Source organism: Scyliorhinus canicula, chromosome 9 (genome assembly GCF_902713615.1).
Source record: "Scyliorhinus canicula chromosome 9, sScyCan1.1, whole genome shotgun sequence".
NCBI lineage: Eukaryota > Metazoa > Chordata > Chondrichthyes > Carcharhiniformes > Scyliorhinidae > Scyliorhinus > Scyliorhinus canicula.
In genome coordinates this window covers 119,808,740-119,831,008 of record NC_052154.1, presented here as the reverse complement: position 1 = coordinate 119,831,008, position 22,269 = coordinate 119,808,740, and the positions used below count along the sequence as shown (strand labels likewise).

The 22,269-nt window shown below is 48.8% G+C and overlaps 1 protein-coding gene across 1 annotated transcript in view; it reads left to right on the top strand.

Moving 5' to 3' along the window:
• Positions 1–22,269, top strand: part of LOC119971636 (potassium voltage-gated channel subfamily KQT member 1) — an 865,896-nt gene that overhangs the window by 299,086 nt on the left and 544,541 nt on the right. The window contains exons 5-7 of the mRNA XM_038807461.1: positions 6,751–6,829; positions 8,038–8,134; positions 10,273–10,413. Of these exons, the coding sequence (XP_038663389.1) occupies positions 6,751–6,829; positions 8,038–8,134; positions 10,273–10,413 (317 nt within the window). The remainder of the gene's footprint in view (positions 1–6,750; positions 6,830–8,037; positions 8,135–10,272; positions 10,414–22,269) is intronic.

The following is a 22,269-nucleotide window of genomic DNA, read 5'->3' as shown; positions in this document are numbered from 1 at the left end:
AATCCCTCACCTGCAGGTATCGGAACCCATTTCAAACTCCTCCAGCTCCTTCAAGCTTGGGAAACCCCCCCGGAGCGAACCGGTGGCTACCACATATCGGTAGATAATGAAATTCGGGAGTGCCTGCCACCCCCCCGCTCCAGCAGCACCTTTTTCACCCGCGGGGTTTCACCTACCCAAATAAATCCCGAGATCTCTGCATTCACCTTTTTGAAGAATGACTTGGGGATAAAAATTGGGAGGCTCTGGAAAACAACAAAAACCTCGGGACGACCGTCACTTTCACTGTCTGTACCTGCCCCACCAATGACAACGGGAGCGCGTCCCACCTCCAAAAGTCCCCTCTCATCTGTTCTACCAGCCGCCCCAAATTCAGTTTATGCAGCTGCTCCCACTCCCACGCTAGCTGGATGTCCAAATATCAAAAGCTCCCTCCCACCACCTTGAACGGCATCTCATCCAATCTCGTTTCCTGCCCCCTCGCCTGGATCGCAAAGACGTCACTCTTACCCATATTCAATTTGTATCCTGAAAACCTTCCGAATTCCTCTAATATCCCCACAATCCCTCCAACTCCCCCCAGCAGGTCCGATATCTACAGAAGCAGATTGTTCGCGTATAGCGAGACCCTGTGTTCACACCCCCCCCCCCCCCCAATACTATCCCCTGCCAAACCCTCGATGCTGTCAATGGCAATGATAATGGCTCTATAGCCAAGGCAAACAACAGTGGGAAAGTGGATATCGCTGCCTCGTCCCCAATGCAACCTGAAGTAATCTGATTTCACCCAGTTTGTCGGCACACTCGCCACCGGTGCCTGGTATAGCAACCGGACCCAATCCACAAATCCCTGCCCATACACAAACCATCCCAGGACCTCCCATAAGTTTCCCCATTCCACCCGATCAAAGGCCTTCTCTGCGTCCATGGCCACCATCACCTCAACCTCTCGCCCCTCTGTTGATTACATTAATCAACCTCCTAATGTTGGTCGCCAAGTGCCGCCCCTTGACGGACCCCGTCTGGTCCTCTCCGATTACCCCGGGACGCAATCTTCAATCCTTGTGACCAGCATCTTTGCCAATAATTTGGCATCCACATTTAGAAGGGAGATCGGCCTATCCGACACAATGTTTACCTGATCCTTATCCCGGTTTAAAATGAGGGAGATCGATGCCTGCGACAACGTCGGGGGGAGCACTCCCAACTACTTTGCTTCATTGAAGGCCCTTACCAATAGCGGTCCCATCACCCACGAGAGCGCCTTACAAATTTTCACCGGGTACCCATCCGGTCGCGGGGCCTTACCCAATTGCATTGCCTCCAACCTCTCTACTACTTCTACAAGCCCAATTGGGGGCCTCAGGCCCTCCATCAGCTCCTCATCAACCTTCGGGAACTCCAACCCTCCCAGAAACCACCTCATCCCCTCTTCCCCGACTGGGGATTCCGGCTTATACAATTTACTAGAAAACCCCCTGAACACCCCATTCACCCCCGCAGGGTCCAAGACCGATTCCCACTGTGTCCTTCACGTTCCCAATCTCTCTCGCCGCATCCTGCTTCCTCAACTGGTGCGCTAACATCCTGCTCACTTTCTTCCCATATTCATATACCGCCCCTCTCACCCTTCGCAACTGCCCTACTGCCTTCAATGAAGCAAAGTAGTTGGGAGTGCTCCCCCCGACGTTGTCGCAGGCATCGATCTCCCTCATTTTAAAATGGGATAAGGATAACAACCCAAATTTCATTTGCAGCCTCTGGCGTTCCTTTAACAGCCCTTCCTCTGGAGCCTCTGCATATCTCTGGTCCACCTGCAGGATTTCCTCCACTAGCCTTTCTATCTCCACCCCCACCGCCTTCTCCCTGTGTGCCCGAATCAAAATATACTGCCTCCCCGACCACTGCCTTCAGTGCCTCCCAAAACCTTCCCCGTGTCATTCAACTCACCATGCCCCAGGATGGCCTTCCCCACCCGCTCACACACCTCTTCCTCAAATCCCACATCGAGCCTCCATTGCAGGCCCTGCCCCCCGCACCCCACATTGCTCACTCATAAATCCACCCAGTGCGGGGCATGATCCGACACCACTATTGCTGAATACTCGGTATCTACCACCCCTGCCAACAATGTTTTGTCCACCATGAAAAAAATCTATTCAGGCAGCAGGGTAGCATGGTGGTTAGCATAAATGCTTCACAGCTCCAGGGTCCCAGGTTCGATTCCCGGCTGGGTCACTGTCTGTGTGGAGTCTGCACGTCCTCCCCCTGTGTGCGTGGGTTTCCTCCGGGTGCTCCGGTTTCCTCCCACAGTCCAAAGATGTGCGGGTTAGGTGGATTGGCCATGCTAAATTGCCCGTAGTGTCCTAATAAAAGTAAGGTTGGGGGGGGGGGGGGTTGTTGGGTTACGGGTATAGGGTGGATACGTGGGTTTGAGTAGGGTGATCATAGCTCGGCACAACATTGAGGGCCGAAGGGCCTGTTCTGTGCTGTACTGTTCTATGTTCTATGTTCTAGGAGTCACCTCGTGCATATGGGAGTAAAACGAAAATTCTTTCACCCTCGGCCTCCCAAATCTCCACGGATCTAACCCCCCCCCCCCCCCCCCCGCCATGTGCTCCATGAACCCCCGAAGCTCGTTAGCTTTCATTTCAGTTCATAGAATTTACAGTGCAGAAGGCCATTCAGCCCATCAAGTCTGCACTGGCTCTTGGAAAGAGCACCCTACCCAAGGTCAACCCTTCCCCATAACCCAGCAACCCCACCCAACACTAAGGGCAATTTTGAACACTAAGGGCAATTTATCATGGCCAATCCACCTAACCTGCACATCCTTGGACTGTGGGAGGAAACCGGAGCACCCGGAGGAAACCCACGCAGTCACGGGGAGGATGTGCAGACTCCGCACAGACAGTACCCCAAGCCAGAATCTAACCTGGGACCCTGGAGCTGTGAAGCGATTGTGCTATCCACAATGCTACCGTGCTGTAGTATTAAAGTTTCCCCCCCCCCCATAATCAGCCGATGAGAGTCAGGGGCGGAATTCTCCGATCCCCGGGGGGCCGCCGTCAATCCCGCCCCCGCCATGTCCGCCGCGATGGGCCGAAGTCCCGCCGCTGACGGGCCCGGGCCTTTCCCGCCGGCATGGTTTAAACCACCTCTGGTACCGGCGGGATTGGCGGCGCGGGCGGGCTCCGGGGTCCTGGGGGGGGGGTGGGGGGGAGGGGTGTGAGGCGATCTGACCCTGGGGGGTGCCCCTATGGTGGGGGTAACCGATCGGCGGGCGGGCCTGTGCCGTGGGGGCACTCTTTTTCTTCCGCCCCCGCCATGGCCTTCACCATGGCGGGAGCAGAAGAGACGCCCTCCCCAGCGCATGCGCCGGTATGACATCAGCAGCCGCTGACGCTCCGGCGCATGCGCGGACGTCCGCCGGCCGGCGAAGGCCTTTCAGCCCCGGCTGGCGGGGCGCCAAAGGCCGTTCGCGCCAGCAACGGAGCGGGAACCACTCCGGCGCGGGCCTAGCCCCTAAAGATACGGAGAATTCCGCACCTTTGGGGAGGCTCGACACCGGAGTGGTTCAAGCCACTCCGTCCCGCCGGGACCCCCCGCTCCACCGGGTAGGGGAGAATCCTGGCCCAGATCTTCCCCCGCACCTACCTCATAAATTCCACATCATAGGGGCATAGATGTTGACTAACATCACCGGCATCCCCTCCAATTTCCCGCTAACCCTAACGTACCTTCCCGAGACTCCAGCAGTATATATCCCACCTCTCACGCCACCCGCTTATTGACAAAAATCGCCACCCACTTTGTTTTAAAATCCAACCCCGAATGAAATACCTGCCCAACCGATCACTTCCTCAGCCTCATCTGGTTCCCCACCTTCAGGTGGTTCTCTTGCAGCATGGCCACATCCGCCTTCAATTGCGGAAGGTGTGCGAAGGTTCCTCATGACCGGCCCGTCCAATCCTCGCACGGTCCATGTGACCAGTCTGGTCCGGGGTGGGGGGGGGGGGGGGGGGGGGCATCCTGACCCCCACTGATCAACCGTAGTCCCTCTTGGGCCAGCCTCTGACCCATGTCCCGCACTTCCCCAGGCCCATCCTCAGGTACCCATCATCATCGATCCTCCTCCCATTACACTTTAAATACCCTTCCCATGTCTGTAGTACTTTCCCCACCCCCCCAGATCCCCCAACAACAGCCCCGGCTCCATTCCCCACTGACCTTCCACTCTCCCCCCCCCCCCCCCCCTCTCCCCCGCCCCCATTGTGCTTCCGTGAATTAGCCCGCTCAGGTAGCCTGGCAGTCCCCACCCATGGCGCCTAGCATCCCCTCCCCCACTCGAACATTATTGCAAGCAAACCAAAAACAACCTCTCCCCAAGCCCAAACAAAGAGACCAATGCCCCCCCATCCCTTAGCAAGGGACAAAGAACAAACCTGAAACCGAAAAAGAAAGACATGACCCCAAACATAAGTTAACAGCAACATCACAGCAACTCCACCAAAGTTCAAAGTCCACCTTCTCCTGCCAGTCCATTGTCTTGAACAAAACCTATCACCTCCTCCGCCGACCCAAAATGCAATTCCCAATCTTCATAGGTCACCCACAGACGTGCCAAGCACAGTAGCCCAAACTTCACCCCCTTCTTGTGGAGGGCAGCCTTGACCTTGTTGAAGCTCGCTATCCTCTTGGCCAACACCCAGGTCCTGGTACACTCGGATTTCACTGCCCTCCCAGGTGCAGCGCCTCGTCTGCCTGCCCATCTCATAATAATAATAATATTCGCCCCTTGTCCAGGAACTGAGGCAACCGGCACCACCATCGCCCTCGGGGGCTCGTTCCCGTGGGGCTTCCTCGTTAGGTAGATCCACCTCCAACAGCCATGCAAATGCACTCTCTCCGAGCAGCTTCTCCAGCACCCTCCCCACATATGCGCCAGCATCGGCTCCTTCACACCCCTCCGGCATGTCCATGATCCTTATATCCTACCTGCGTTACCGGTTCGGAAGGTCCTTGACCTTCTCCTGAAGCCGCCTCTGCTGATCGCGCATCAGCCCCATCTCCGCTGCCATCAAGGCAAACTGCTCCTTGTGTTCCCCCATCACCTCCTCCATCTTTTGGATTGCCTGACCCTGGGCTGCCAGTTTCGTTTCCACGCGGTCGACCACCGCCCTGATCAAATCCACCACCCGGGACAGGTCCTGCAGACTCTCCTTCTGTTGCTGGGTGAACTTCTCATTCAAGAAGCTCACCAGCTAGTCCGTCAATCATTGAGCCCCCAGGGCCGCTCTCTGCCCCTCCGCCATCTCCACGTGTGTTGCAGGCGCTGCATCAGCTCCAACTGACTGATTCCCTCTTTTGTGACCGGTTCTGATCCTCGGCTCCGTACACCAGAGGGTCAATCTCTTCCGCTCACTCTCCTGCACCTTTATTCCGCCTCACACCCATCTGTTAACCGGGGAAGAGGTCCGAAAAATCGCCACGAGCGGGAGCCACCTGCAACGGGAGAAATTTAATATATGTGTTCAAATCATGAAAGATTTTGAGAGAGTAAATACGGAGAAACTGTTTCATTGGCAGAAAGAGAATGTAGATTTGAGGTAAATGGCAAAAGAGGCAGATGTGAGATGAGGAAATCATTTTTATGCAGCGACTAGTTATGATCTGTTACACATGGCCTGATAGGGGGGTGGAAGCACACTCAGTAACAACTTTCACAAATTCGATAAATACCTGAAGCAGCATGGTGGCATAGTGGTTAGCATTGCTGTCTCACAGCGGCAGGGACCCAGGTTCAAGCATTGGGTGACTGCCTGTATGGAGTTTGCACTTTCTCCCCGTGTCTGCATGATTTTTCTCCGGATGCTCCTGTTTCCTCCCACAGTCCAAAGATATGCAGGTTAGGTGGGATTATGTGGATAGGGCAGTGGAGTGGGCCTAAGTAGGATGCCTTTCAGAGGGTTGGTGCAGACTCCATGGACTGAAGGCTTCCCTCTGCACTGTAGGGATTCTATGAATATGGAGGCAAACTTTGCTCAGCTATGGGGAAAGGGTATAACTGGATAGTTCTTTTGAAGAGCCGACACAAATGTGATGGACCAAATAGCCTCCACCTGTGCTGTTTCATTCTGTCATTCCGTGATTCCAATCATTCGGCAAAGAAGGGCCATTCAGCCCATCATGCCTCTAATGGTTCTTGGAAAGGGCTATTCATTCACCCCACTCTTTCTCCTTTACGTGTCCATGTGGTGCTTTTGTACCTGTAGTTCTTTTCTATGAGGTTATAGATTCTTCTACAGGGGTGCAGTGAGTAGAGATCAGTTAGTTTCCATTTAAGTGGGGGGGGGGGGGGGAAAGACACCCTAATATGTGCATCTTCAGGGATCTTGTGCATTATCCCACACATGGCAACATTGGCAGGACCCTAGAGCAGACTGATGGACATTTCAGTTTGGGGAAATGAGTCGTGCTGCAACCCCTGAGAAAAGGAGAATGAGAAATATCTTTAAAAGGGGAAAGTCACATATACAAAATAAAATCAGTCTGTTGTAAGTGTTTGCAAGTCAATGATGATGGGCAGAGAAGATATTGTGGAGAGCCATCATTCCTTGTCATTGTGTAAGTGCATGTTTAGTTGATACTCCATCAAACTCTGATTTTGTTTCTTCATGGTTTGCAGACTGTAAGGTGAATCTTAAACTTTCCCTGAAAATCTCCCCTGATTTTTTGTTTTCATGGCAGATCTCATCGTGGTGGTGGCTTCTGTTATAGTCCTCTGTGTGGGCTCAAATGGACAAGTTTTTGCAACATCAGCCATCAGGTAGGCAGAATAAGCTTTGACCTCTTCATCAGCTGGGTTTGGTGCTGGAACACTTCCATAGATAATTATGGATACGGCAAAAGTATACTTTTCAGAGCCCCTCTTGCCCTCCATACTGGAAACATGTTTGATTTTCCACCTATATAATCAATGTACTTTTGGGGCATGAAGCCCATTGGCATGTGTGAGATCAGGAAATTACACTTTAAACATCCATTCTCCCATTTTGGGATACACATGGGCGGGTTCCTTAAATGCCAGACATCTTGCCCTTTTGCAGAACCTCTGGTCTCCCCCAGACCAAGAGAACTAGCAGATGGCTTACTGTCAGACCTCAGCATCTGGAGCAGAACAGTCTTGTTTTACAGGCTGCAGGCATTTAGCACCAAGTGAGTCACTCAATGTATTTTTGTGTCCTCCTTCCTGGTCTTGACGAGACAGTGTGGCTGCCATCAGTTTCTCAAAGCCAAATATTACCATGAAGCATCTCGTTGGACCTGCAGGTTGTGGTGCCAAGATAACAAAAATTTGGCTGGAAATGTATGCTCTCCAAGAGGGTGTGTTAGCAGGTGGGGGGCATAAAACTGGGTGCCAATTTACCAATAAGTCGGTGCTCCATGCCGCCCGTCTCTGGGGACTGTCTAAAGTCCCAGTAATGGGCACTGCACCCAGCAATCTAATGTCATTCCAGCAGCAACTCTGGACTGGAGAGGTGACAGTGTTTCAGTCAAAGTGACCTACGAAGCTGTTAGGTTTGTCATAAAAACTCAACTGGTCACTAATGTATTTCAGGGACGGAAACCTATATGTGACTGCAGTTCCACATCAATATGGTTGAGCATTAACCACCTTCTGATGTACTCTCGCAAGCCACCCAGTTGTGTCACAAATCTATAAACATTGTGGGATACTTTTATCATACGAACTGGAGTGGTTCTAAATAAGATCCATCACCAGCTCTTTTTCAGAGCAGCAAGAGATAAATGGTAGTGATGCCATTATCCTGAAAATGAATAAAATAAAGTGTTTCCAAGGCTGTAGCCTAAAGATTGGGTTTAATCTCAATTCTCTCGCTCTCTGAAGATTAGTACCTTCAGGATTTAGGCCTAGATTTTAAACTCTAAGAACAAAGGCCAGAGCTACTCAAACTCACTGACCTGGGTACCTTTCTAGCAGTCTGATGGAGCAGTGCTTCTCTCTCATTCCAGGGGCATCCGATTCCTGCAAATCCTTCGAATGCTGCACGTTGATCGGCAGGGAGGCACCTGGAGGCTTTTGGGATCAGTTGTCTTTATCCATCGACAGGTGGGGTGGTCTGACTTCATATTCTAGAGTTTAATTTAAACAATGAATCAATGGCAGCATGATGGTTAGCACTGATGTCTCACAGTGCCAGAAGCCTGGATTTAATTCAGGCCTTGGGTGACTGTATGGAGTTTGAATTTTCTATCCATGTCTGCGTGGGATTCTCCAGGTGTTCCGGTTTCCTCCCACAGTCCAAAAGTGTGCAGGTCAGGGGATTGGTCATGCTAAAATGCCCCTTAGTATCCAAAGGTTAGGTGAGGTTACTGGGTTACGGAGATAGATTGGGGACGTGGGCCTAGGTAGTGTACTCTTTCAGAGGGTAGGTGCTGACTCGAATGGCCTCCTTCTGCACTATAGGGATTCTATGATCCATAAAGATAGCTGGCTTTCATCACAAGTCCTCACCACATCTAATCTAGCATGACAAGGACTTTCTTTAGTCCCCATCTTTGTTGTTCGAATCCATTCTCAAGATCTGTCAAATGTACTTGTAGATAACTGGCATCGTCTGTAACACTGCTATGCTTACTATCAAATACGATCATTCCAATCCACCTGTTGATTTTTACTATGGGGATCAATTAGGTTAATTTTAGCTATGAGAATGCTTTTTCTTCCCAATTAAGGGGCAATTTAGCGTAGCCAATCCACCTACCCTGCACATCTTTGGTTTGTGGGTATGAGACCCACATAGGCACGGGGAGAATGTGCAAACTCCACACGGACAGTGATCTGGGGCCAGGATCAAACCAGGGACTTCAGCGTCATGTGGCAGCATTGCTTTTTAAAAAAAAAGTATTTTATTGAGGCATTTGTATTATAAATTTTAACACAATGAACAACCACACACCAAACAAAACCTTCAAAAAAGCTGCTCCTCCGGGCCACAGTCATATGTGCCCTGTGGGCCACCTTAAATTGTTTAAGGCTGAGCCTGGCACACGACAAAGTGCATTGACCCGCCTCAGGGCATCCTCCCACAACCCAGCCTCCAATTCCCTACCCAACACTTCCTCCCATTTCCACTTCACCACTCCTACTAAAGATCCCTCCCAGTCCATATAGATCCTTATAGATTCCCAATACCTTCCCCTCCCCTACTCCAGTTTTCGACACCACCTCGTCTTGTAGCTCCTGGGGTGGCAGGCGTGGAAAGGTCAATACCTGCCTCCGCACAAAGTCCCTTACCTGCATGTAACGGCACCCATTCCCACCGGACAGCTCAAACTCTTCCTCCAACTCGTCCAAGCAAAGAAAGCCCCCATCTAGAAACAGATCCCCAAACCTCTCGGTACCCGCCCCTGCCACCCCTGGAACCCCCAACTAGCCCACTGGTGGTTGCCACATATCGGTGCTCACACCGAAGCCTCCTCCAGCCCCATGTGCTGTCGCCACTGTCCCCACACCCTCAGGCTGTACCTCTGGTGAGGGTTCTGGCTTCAAATTAGAGGAGGAATTGGTTCCCATTAAATTTTGTCCTTGAGTATAGAAGATAGAGGGATGATCAGATTGAGATGTTTAAGAATGTATTTTAAAATAAATTTAGAGCACCCAATTCTTTTTTTTCCAATTAAGGGTCAATTTAACGTAGCCAACCCACCTACCCTGCACAACTTTGGCTTGTGGGGATGAGCCTCACGCAGACACTGGGAGAATGTGCAAACTCCACACAGACAGTGACCCGGGGCTGGGATTGAACCCGGGTCCTCGGCGCTGTGAGGCAGCAGTGCTCACCCTTTTCAGAATGTTTTAAATAATAATTTGATCGGGTAGACACAGAAATACTATTTCTGCTGGTGGAGGAATCGAGAACAATTAGAGCTAAGCTGCGTTGGAGCAAATTCAGGAAACATTATTGCCCAAAGGAATGGTGAAAATCTGGAATTCCCTCCCTCAGAATGCTGTGGATACTAAGACCATTGAAGCTTTCAAGATCAAGATGGATAGATTTTTGTTGGGTAGAATTAAGGAAGGTGGAGCTACAGTGAATAAATGGGATTGAGATCCAAATCAGTCAAGATTTAATTGGATGACAGAGCAGGTTTGAAAGGCTGAATGACCTATTTCTGTTCATATGGTGTTATGTTAACAAATTGTCTCATTCTGCTCTTTAATTGTGCTACTTTGCCTTTGAATAGGAGCTGATTACTACACTCTACATCGGATTCCTGGGCCTGATCTTTTCCTCCTACTTTGTATATCTGGCTGAAAAAGATGCTGTGGATGACAGTGGCTCCCAACAGTTTGGTAGCTATGCAGATGCCCTGTGGTGGGGTGTGGTAAGTGTCCTTAAATGGAATAGCTCTCTGCTCAGCAGTCATTTGGGAACTAGGGATTACTTTAGCAATCTGACCCGATAAGGAAATGGGTTGTAAAAGACTGTAATAGAGGCCAGGGATAATTAGTATCTGCTGTTTCCAGTTTGAAGCACTCCTGTAATTTTCTGCTCAGCTACAACTCATGTCTTCTCCTGTTACAATTTTCTGATTGATATCTGGGTAGGTTAATGAGAAACTTGTGCTGTCTGTTTCAACACGACATTATAGGGAACCCAAAAGTCAGCTTGGTGTATTGTGACTCTATATGTTCTATATGTTCTATAAGAACTGTTGATCCAAGCTTTACAGTGGCTGAGAGGTGATATTCTTTCCATTTACTATGGCCAACTGAATTGGCACTGGAGTGAATGAGATCTGGCTAAGGACTATCTGACCGTGTACAGCGCCAAATGAATATTAGCTAAATCCCTGCCAAATTCCTCCTCTGTCTACTGGATGCTTCTAATAAGTGGATTTTTTCATTCATTTAATCTACCATTGAGTAGAAGTAATGCTTCTTGGAATCGTGGCAATTTATAACACAAATTTATGCCATTGGCTCATTATGTCTGTGCTGACTTTTTGCTGAAGCAATCTAATACAAAAACAGTATCATACTGTCTGGCTTGCTCCTCATACCTTTATCTTCCTCTGTTTTAAATATGTATTCAGTTCTTCTTCACAAAATACAATCATCTTTCCTTAACCACTCCCTGTGGCAAAGCATTCCATGTGCCAACAATCTTCTGAGTGAAAAGAGTTCTCCAAACTTCTCTCTTTCAATTACAATTTTAAATTCCGGACTGATCATGACTGATTCACCAGAGTAAATACTCATTTCCTATTAGTCCCATGAAAACCCTTGTTAATTAAAATAAACTTCTATTAAACTTCCCCGTAGCCTTCTTATTTCCATTACAAATGCTCCGAATATCTGAAGTCTCTTTTCTCAATAAGGGTTTCCCATTGCTGGCATTGGGAGGTCTTGTGGCTCAGTAGGTACAGGCCTTGCCTTTGAGCCAGAAATGCTGAGGTGAAGTCCCACTCCACTGGAGTGTTCATGATTTGGTTCAAACAGGTTGATCCTCAACCTAAAAATCCTACCAGTACTTCCCTACTATTTCCCAAAGAGGAAAAATGTTTGTGTGAAGATATGGAACATGCTAGCAGTTGCAGGCATTCTTTGTGAATCCATGCCGCATGCTGTCTGTATGGGTAACACATGCAAATCTTCAACTGTAGCCTAACTAAACTTTGTATATATTCATAGAATCATAGAATTTACAGTGCAGATTGCTCTTTTATTATTGTATGTTATGCCTCTGTTATCTACTACCTTCACATATATTACTATCTACATTAAATTCCTTGTGTCATCTGTTTCTTCCTTATTGTATTATGCCTAAAAACTTTGTTCTTCCAGATATTATACGCTCTGTACCCAATTCTGAATCATCTATATATGCGGAGAGTAAATGCAGATTCAGTTGGACTAATTAGTTTATAGTTATCCAATTTATCCTCCTCTCCCACCTTGAGCAGAAATATAACATTAAGCGCTCTCCAGCTCCGTTGCACAATTTATTTCTCTGCGAATCTAGAATTTTCCTTTCCAAATTCATTCAGTCGCCAAAGGTGCATTTACTCTCCGTATATATAGATGATTCAGAATTGAGTACAGAGGGCAAAAGGTGCATACTTACATGGCACACTGACATATTAACCTTGAATTCTGTTGATTTTTTTATAACCCATCGCTTCTAAACATCCAGTTACCACAAACTGCAAGGGCAAAATCCATTTCTTCTAGAATACCTACAATCTCACTTCTAGCATCATTTGTAAACATTAATGCTAAATGCATATGTAATATAACTTCAATTTTGATCCTTCAGTCAAAATTCCCCTTTTTCCATGAATTTTTTTTTTTTTTTTTATAAATTTAGAGTACCCAATTATTTTTTCCAATTAAGGGGCAATTTAGTGTGTCCAATCCACCTATCCTGCACATCTTTGGATTGTGGGGGTGAAACCCACGCAAACACGGGGAGAATGTGCAAACTCCACACAGACAGTCCCTTTTTCCATGAATGATCCTGTTGTCTCTTTAATGATCTTTCCCTTTTTGATGTGCTTACAAAAGCCCTCACTCTTTGCTTTCATATTATCTGCTAGCTTATTCTAGCTAGTCGCAAAGTATAATCATTTCCTTTTTTTAAATAACTGAGGTGGCTATAATTGGAAGCCTCAAGTTTTAAATATTGATCTTGGATTACATAACTATACTTGGAAGTATGAGACTTGTCAATATTATCTTTGATTAGCTTTAGATATCTCTGATTGTTCATGATTAGAAGCAAACTGGGGATAGGGGTAGACTGGTGCTGTCCTGAAGAACTATTCAAAAGCTTGAGATACTTTTTTTTTAAAACTCACCGTGAACTTTTGGAGTAAATTTAGTGGTGCTTATTGTATTATGCCTAAAAACTTTGCTCTTCCAGATATTATACGCTCTGTACCCAATTCTGAATCATGAGTGTGAGAGAAAGAAAGGAAAAATTTTCGCCCCCCCCCCCCCCCAAAATTACCTCAATTAAATATCTCAAAGCAAATCTGCCACATCACAGATCACTCACAAGACAAAGTCCAAAGTTTTCTTTTTAGCTCGACAAAGACGTGATCATAATTGCATCACCATTGATGAAGGCACTCTGCTGCCGTCCTTACAATAGACCATTGTCTGTGTATTTTAAACAGTGGCAAGTGTCACAGAAAGCAGTGTTTGCAGGGAAATGATACTGAGCTTTGTTTCACTGGATGTTACATGGAGTTAATGTTCTTTTTAAAATCACAAGTGATTCTCAATGGTAATCCTACCAGATTTCCAATTTTCATCTTTCTGTTACTTCGGGGGGGGACCTTTCCCAGTAAGACTTTTGAGTTGAGTACACATTTACGTATTCACAATGTGTGCACGAGTTGCATTTTCAGTCGATAGTATCTTTTTTAAAAAAAAATTGCTTTACTCTTTCGGTTGCAGATTCTGTCGACATGCACCCAAACCTTTCCAAGCTGCTGAACAAAATTTGCTGTTCATTCCAATTCCACTCATTTGAACAAGGTCCAAGAATGTACCGGAGGCCTGTGTTAGACAGAAAGTTATGAACTTTGTGCACAGAATCATAGAAATATCTGCACAGAAGGAGATTACACTGTATCTGTGCCAGAACTGTCTGCACACTGACGTTTTGTACTCTGCCCTTCACCTTGTAACCTTCAATGTTTTTTTCCAAGCAGTTATCTAATTCCCCTAAATGGTGTGACTAATTTACTTCATTTACATGTTGTAAAACATTCTTTGTGTGGAAAAAAAATCTGTTCTAACCTGAATGTTTACAGTTTTATGTGCCCTTGTTACTTATTCATTAGTCACTGAAAATAATCTACTTTTTCTCTCCGATCCTCTCATAACATTTCATAATTGATAACCATTTACAAACAGGCGCACAGACCCACTACTACCTCTCCCTTCACTTCATCAGTGATTTTTAGCTCTGGCACACACAGTAGTGAATCGACTTACATGTCTCCCAAATAATCCATTCTGTGTCTGGATACATAACACAGCATTCTATCAAAGGGCTTCTGTATGAATTGAACAGAGATCTGGAAGGATCAGAATACCAACAATCTACAACAGAATGCAGTCTATAGGTTGTACTAATTCAAATAGTTGGACCATTACTTCATGACATCCTCACACCTACTGCTGAAAGCAATCAGTTTAAATGTGCAACGGCATTCTCTCAGGTTATATATGAAGGTGCAGAGTTCCAGTTTTGTGTTTTCTTTTGCAGGGAGTTAGCATTGCTGCCTGTGGCTCCTTTTCAAATGAACTAGAATGCAAGTTACTACCCAGTCCCTCACTCTCTGCATTTTAATGCTTCCTATTTCTTCTACGGTATCAGTAATATAATAGTTTGTTAAAGTCTGCACCACAGTGAAAGGCTTTATTTGGAGATAAGCCCCTAACTTTCCAATGACTACTGTAATAGGACACCTGGTTGCACTTCAAATAGAAACCAGAGGTGTAGGTTGGTGAATTATTGATAAAGCTGTGTTATCTTTGAAGAAAAAGGACATCTGTGCACTGGTATCAGTCAGTGGCTCTGCCTCCAGGACTGAAAGCTGAAGCTTTTCCTTCGGATCAGTATCGTACTGTCGTGTGACTTCACATTTCTAATCCTTTCTGTTTTTGTTCAGGCACATGCTCCCCAGCTGTGCTCCATTACATTGTTCCTCTAATCATTCACTGAATTAAGAAAAGAAAGAGAGAAGAAAAGTATCTCGAACAAGGCTTTTACTTGTGTGAACTTGTTAAGTGTCTGATTTCAAACAAAAGAATATCTTTTTCTCCGTTTGGAATGAGAGCTGTGCACCTGAGATACTGTTTCACTCTGTCCTCGCACCTTTCTGATTGTGACCACCTCTCTTCTTTTCCCCCCGCAATTAACTCCTAACAAGTAAAGCTCCCAGGAAGTACTCGAACAGTGGATTTTTATTCAGAGGCAGATGTTCAAAGAATAAATCTCACCAGCAGGGGCCATCAAATGTTGCAGGCTGAGCTCACTTGTTCCAGTGCTGCCAGGATCACTTGTTGACATTAGCATTTCAGTGGGGGTTTAGCAGGGGGAACACACAAAGGGTTTGTATGCACTAATCCCTGAAGGGAACAGGACGAATGACTAAGGCTCTTTTTAAAAAGCATATGGTATCCTTGACATTAGCAATAGTGTGTACCATTGGGGGGCACAGTGGTTAGCACTGCTGCCTCACAGTGCCATGGACCCGAGTCGATTCCAGTCTTTGGTGACTGATTATGTGGAGCCTGTACATTCTCCCCGTGTCTGCATGGGTTTCCTCCGGGTGCTCTGGTTTCCTCCCACAGTCCAAAGATATGCAGGTTAGGTGGATTGGCCATGCTAAATTGCCCCTTCGTGTGGGTTAGGTGGGGTTGCACGGGATAGAGTGGAGGCCTGGGTGGGGTGCTGTTTCAGAGGTGTAGACTCGATGAGCCAAATGGCCTCCTTTGCACTGTAGGGATTCTATGATTTCTATGATCTACAAGATGCACTTCAGAAATTCACCAACGTTCCTTCGAAGCACCTTCCAAACCTGTGACCTCCACCACCTTGAAGAACGGGGACAGCAAATGCATTGGAGCACCCTCCAAGTTCCCCTCCAAGCCACTTGCCATCCTGACTTGGAAATCATCACCTGGGTGCAAGCCCTGGCATTCCCTCCCTAACAGCACTGTAGGGTACCCAGACTACTTGGACTGCAGTAGTCCAAGAAGGCAGCTCATCACCACCTTCTCACGGGCAATTAGGAATGGGCAATAAAAGTGCTGGCCAAGCTAGTGGCATCCACATCCCATGAAAGATTTAGAAAAAGCAAAGAAGTTACTCCAAACCTTTTAGAATTCACTCGAAAGGCCCAAGCTATAGTTTTGTTTGTCCACTTCTGGACCCCAGAAGGATATTAAATCCTTGGAGAGGATAGAGAGATGGTTTACTGCAATAACACCAGGGATGAGGGACTTAGCAATGCTGAGACTAGTAGAGTTCATGTTGCTTTGCTTAGAGCAGGGAATGTTAAGGGTAAATTTAATCGAGATGTTCAAAATTGTGAGGAATTTTGGTCGGGTAAATATGGCGAGAGGAGAGCGGTTTAAGATCATTGTCAAAAATAAATAGAAATGAGATTTTATACTCTAATATGTTGGGTGTGAGGGCGGTATGATGACGCAGTGGTTAGCACTGCTGCCCCACGGCGCCGAGGACCCGGGTTCGATCCCAGGTCATTGTCCATGTGAACTTTGCACATGCTCCCTCTGTCTGTGTGGGTCTCATCCCCACAACCCAAAGATGTGCAGGGTAGGTGGATTGGCCATGCTAAATTGCCCCTTAATTGGAAAAAGTAGTAAAAACAAATTATTTTAAAAAAAGATGTTGGGTGCGATTTAACGGCTTCATTCTGCCCAACTTGGTGGTGTGACAAGGCCGTTGAATCTCGTGAGATTCTCGAAGCTTGAGACTTCTTGCACGAGTCATTCGAACCTCACGTTTGGATCTCGCCCAGACCATACGGCTCATTTAAACATGCTTGCCCTGTATTTCCCGTGGGGCCCGGGAACACGCGGCTTCACCAGCGAGGACTAAGCGCCGTTTGGTACTGGTCCACACAAACGTACATCAGGCCTAATGGCTGCTAGGGAATTTCCCAGGCCTTTGGAAACTCTTGGGTGGTCAGGGTCTGCCAGGGTAGGCATTGAGACTCCTTCCGGCACCTGGGTACCTTGGCACTGCAAGACTGGCATCTTGACACTGCCACCCTGGCACTGCCATGCTAGCAGTAGCATTGTCATGGCACCCAGGTGGCAGCGCCAGGGTGCCCAGGTGCCTGAGTGACATTACTAGCGTTCTGGGACTGAGGGGAGCCATATCCATGAAAGCAGCAATGAGGGATGGGTGGCTATGAAGGGTGTGTGGAGGGGTGAAGGGCTGTTATGAAGGGGCCTAATAAAGTTGGGGGGTGAAGGGGGAGGGACCTGAAAGGGGGAGCCCAAAAGGGTTGCGGGAGGCCTGAAATGAGAGAGGGTTGTCAGCGACCACATAGCAGGCTGTCCACATGTGGGGAGATGTTGTGAGGTAACTCCCACCTGTGCAGGGGATGACATTGCTTGTGGGTGGGGGGGGGGGGGGGGGGGGGGGGGGTCTGGAGGACCCTCAAGCTCATTAGAGATCGGGGCACCCTTTCAAAATGGCGCTTCAATCTCTGAGAAGCCGGACTGGCCGATGAGTTCAGCTCCTCAGCTTTGAAAACATTTCTCAGGGAGTGATCTAACGAGAGAAGCATGGAATGCGGTAGCGAGTGTGACTTGCCAGGTCCTTCCCGATAGCTAACCTGGCGAGACCCCGGCTGGTATCTAACATCAATTAGGGCTGAAAATGATCCCCCATGGGCTAGATGGTGGAAATGGCCGTCACTCCAACAGATTTGGTTGGACCACGCCACTAACCGGGGGAGCAACACATAACTGCACCCTCCGTACACACACCAGACAGCACACAGCCATAGCACCAGGGAGACCTGCTCCACGTTTCGGAGATGCCGATCTGGCCAGGCTGCTGGACGCTATGGAGTTAAGACGGAACACCCTGGCCAGGATTCTCCGAAATCCCGGCTAATTGTTGACGCCGGCGTAAACACCAGAGTGGTGTAAGCTGGCGTCAACTGGCCACCTGGTCCATCAATTCACGGCGGTTCAGGGGCCTAGTATGGCGGCAGAGAGCTGCATAGTTAAGTTGACATCAGACCCCTGGCACTGGTCCCACCTGTCTTCCTCCCCTCCCCCCCCCACTCCATCAATGAGTTGACAGCTGGCGCTGCACAGCACACCTCCAAACATAATACTACACCTCTGCCCCGGCACAGCCTGTCAGCGGTGACTGTACCTGTTGCCCTCCATATATCCCCCAGTGCATCAAGTGTGCGGCTCACAATGCCCTCTTTATCCCCGGAGGAGAAGTTGCCGCCCAACATGTGGGAAAGGGCTCAGATGGATGGTGGGGTGCCGGACATCAGAGTCCTCACCCCTTATGAGGAAACCGGCCCTGGAAATTGCGGGGATAGAGCGGTCACCGACAGCGAGGTTGGCCTGCACCGCAGAGGTGAGGATCCATTGTCCCTCCACCCAGATGACCTGTCTCAAGTGGGCTGCACGTGTCAGACAAAAGGATCCTTCCCTTTCACTGACCACATTTCCATTCTCTCACAGGTTCTCCATTGGATAGTGCCGGCACATCCGGGGCACCGCCCCCACCCATCCACCCCCCCACTCCCAGCCTTCCAAGATGACACCTCCGAGAAGAGCTTCAAGGATGCTACCATCAATGCATCACAGCTATTATCCCCGCCATCCACTTGTGCAGACACACATCTTGGTGGGCAAAGGTAGTGGACAGGCATCTGGGCACAATCTGGCGAGCATCACAAAGTTGCTGATGTACATCAGGCAGAGGCAGGAGCATCTGAGGGAGTCAGCAGTCAGAGGTCTGCTGGATCCCAAGACCCTGTCAGTTGCAGGCCTCTGGACATGTTTATCCTGGAGCTGATCTAGTCACTAGGGTGCGTCCATGAGTTTCAGGAGGGATGTCAGTGACACTCTAGTGGGTATACAGCTGATTGGAAGACTCCTAAAGGCTACGGGAACAGGAGATGGTGCCGGCAACATGTAGCACCAAGGCCAGCACTGCTAGGGTGGCAACTGCAGTGGAAAGCCTAGAGTATGATTCCGTGCAATGAGTGATGGTGTCCAAGGTGTGGCTCAGTCAGTGACAGCCATTGCTGAGTGCCTCATCAGCATGTCTCAGTTGCTGGTGGACATTGCTGAGGCACTGCAGAGCACGGCAGCACAGTGTGCTAAATAGCGCCTATGTGATCTCCTACTGAGGAGCCATTTAGATTTCAGGAGGCCAATAGAGAAGAGCGTCCATCCCATTAATGCCATGGAAATTTCCCTCAATTGGTGTTAATTAGAACCTCGTCACGTTTAGGCGGGATCTGGAACCCACCAATTGCAGCGGGCCCGTTAGACTGAAAACCTATCGGCGCAGATCTCGATTCATGCCTCTCCCCAATCTAATGGGCTTGCACAGATGCATGCCGGGCGCAACACGGGCAGCTAGATCACGCCATAAATGTGGGCTTGACCAGGGAGAAACTTCCCAATGCCCAAAAAATGACTAAGTGTGATTGAATAGCGGTGTGGATCTCACCCCGCCAAACCTGCCCAAAATGGCACAGACATTTTTTAGTTGAATCGCGTCCATTATGTTCTGAAATAACACTGTTAAAAAGGTGGAGAAACTGGATTCAGTGGTAGTTTTCACAAGGGAATTGGATATACATTGAAAAGAAAAAAAAAGTTGTGAGGGGAATGGGAATAATTGAACAGCCTTTCTAAAATTGCGCGCACATTGGGCTGAATGGCTATCTTCTAGGCTGGAGGATGCAATGACACTATGGGTGGAATTGTAATCTCCACAAACAGATTAATTGCGGTTGAGTGAGAAGGTGAAATGTTAGAAAGCCACAAATCCAAAGCTAATCCACTCTGATTCTGCCCACTTCCAGTTTCAACAGAGGTGGGATGAGGGAGTGGGTGACCATCCCATTCACAGGAGGCAGTGGTTCATTTAAATGTTTTATTGAGGCTTTGTGCCTCAGATTTCTTTCTCTCTTCCGACTTTAGCGCTGTCCAGCCGCTGAAAGGAGGCAAGGACTTCTATATGGACCAGGTAAGTGCTTTTCTAGCACTGCTTGTGAGCCAAGAGGAGCAGGAGAGCTTCCCTTGGCTCACCAAGGCAACCTGCTAACCTTCCCAGTGATTGTACCACCCTTCATAATCTGCTGAAGTCCTCCATTGCTCTTGATCCCCTTTTGGCCTTTGCCATCATGCCCTTCCCACTATTGTCTTCATCATCAACACCTTCCCCAGACTCTATGGCCACCCTATTGTTGTCCCCCTGATTTCTACCCCTCCCCCCCCCCACCCAACACCAACCCATCTTATCCCTCATTGATGTCATTAACAGCAGTCATCCTGTTCACCTAATTGATAGCCCCATCAATGACCCCCTACCTCTGATCCTCTTTACCAAAACCCCCAAGCCTCAATGCCTGCCTGATTGTTGTGATATGATGCTTGAAGGAAAGATGCTTAAACTGCTGTCCATCATTAACACCTCGAGACAGGATATGATGGAGTAGTCCATGGCTTGCAGTAGCAGGTGAGAGATTAGGTGTGCTATACCTAGCCTCCCAGTGAATGTTATCTGTAGTCTTATCTTCAGATAAAGAGCCCACATTATTGTTTCTCCAATCCTTGTCAATAATTGGGACATTTACATTGAAGAAAAGAACATGACACCAATTCCACTGGCCAACAAGTTCAATTTCTACCCCCGCCCCCCCCCCCCCCCCCCCCCCCCCCCCCGCGCCCCCGCTCCACCACCACTACCCCCAATTTTCTCCCTCCCTCTTCTTATGTCCTTTGCTGCAGTATGGTGATGTAGTCCTATCGGCCCAACACCCAGTTATCCTCTGAATCTGGGATGGCTATGACTGGGAAATCGCTTACTAAAATGATAATAAGGTCTTGCTGTTCAATTTGGCAGAGACTGAAGAAAAACTATTCCTTAAAGTTTCCTGACTGCGCAGCCGGCCTCCCTCCCTCTCGCCCTGTCTCTCTTTTAAAGGCCCTTTCTTTTCTGACCTTGATGCGAATTGTGCATCAGTGATTCAACCTGCTTGCATCAAAAAGATATGATCATCTGAGTGCGCATTGTCCGTGGGACCATATCCAGAATATCTCAGGCACATCGCGCTCAAAAAATATTTATCTAGATTCTCCGTTAGTTCTTCCACCAGAGCTGAATTGCATTAGTTTTACAAGCCCCTTGCAGTCGTAAAGCAGGATCCAATTCAATATTCCATGCCATGCGGGACCTCTGTAATAGGGGGACCCCCCCCCCCCCACAGGGAGCTGCTGCCTAAAGGAACCCCTCCCCCACACAGACCCCCCCCCCCCCAGGCCAAAAAGTGACTCCTGTCAGGAAACTAGATAGCAGTCTAGGCAGGGGCTGTGAGAAGCAGTACAGCTGTAATACTTACCTTGCAGCTCTATGTGTCCCGTCCTCGAAGTAGAGCATCTGTGCCTCTGTTTGGTTATCACGGTTCCACTATCTGCAATCCATTCAAGGGGGGTGGTCTGTGTATGTGTGTGGGGGTGGGGGGGGGGGGGGGGGGGGGAATCCCTTAGTCAGGGAATCCCTGTGTGGGGGTCTATCTATCACAGCGGTCCCTGTGGGGGGGGTCTCCCTATTACATGGGTCCCTGTGGTGGGTCTCCCTATTACATGGGTCCCCGTGGGGGGTCTCCCTAGTACATGGGTCCCTGTGGTGGGTCTTCCTATTACATGGGTCCCCGTGGGGGGGGGTCCCCCTATAACATGGGTCGCCATGGGGGGTCTACCTATTACATGTGTCCTTGTGGGGACTCTTCCTATCACAGGGGTCCCTGCAGGGTCTCCCTATTACATGGGTCCCCGTGGGGGGTCTCCCTATTACAGGAGCCCCTGTGGTGGTTCTCCTTTTACTTTTTTAAAAATAAATTTAGAGTACCCAATTATTTTTTCCAATTAAGGGGCAATTTTAGCCTGGCCAATCCACCTAGTCTACACATCTTTGGGTTGTGGGGGTGAAACCCACGCAGACACGGGGAGAATGTGCAAACTCCTCACAGACAGTGACCTAGGGCCGGGATTCGATGGTTCTCCTTTTACAAGGATCCCGGGGCATGGGTGGGTTGTGTCACTCCCATACTTTCGGGTGGGGGGCACCCAGGCAATCAGGGGGTTGGGGGCTGCTGTGCACACCGGGGGAGAGGGTGGTCAGGGCCAATTTTCAGTGCGGGGTGGGGGTGATGGACTTGGATGGTCTCTACCATCATGGCCCTGGTGTGGTGGCACACTCTGAGGCCCATCACGTTAGAAACCACGGGTGGAATTCTCCGCAAGGCCCGATGCCATCGTGAAACCCGGAGAGGGCCTGTCGTAAATCTCAGCAGCGGGGCATTGTCGCTGGCGTCAAGGCCCGGTGCGCCGAGAATGACGCGGCCGGCGCGCCTAATGACGTTAGCCGCGCATGTGCAGGTTGGCCGGCTCCAACCCGCACATGCGCGGCTGACGTCTTC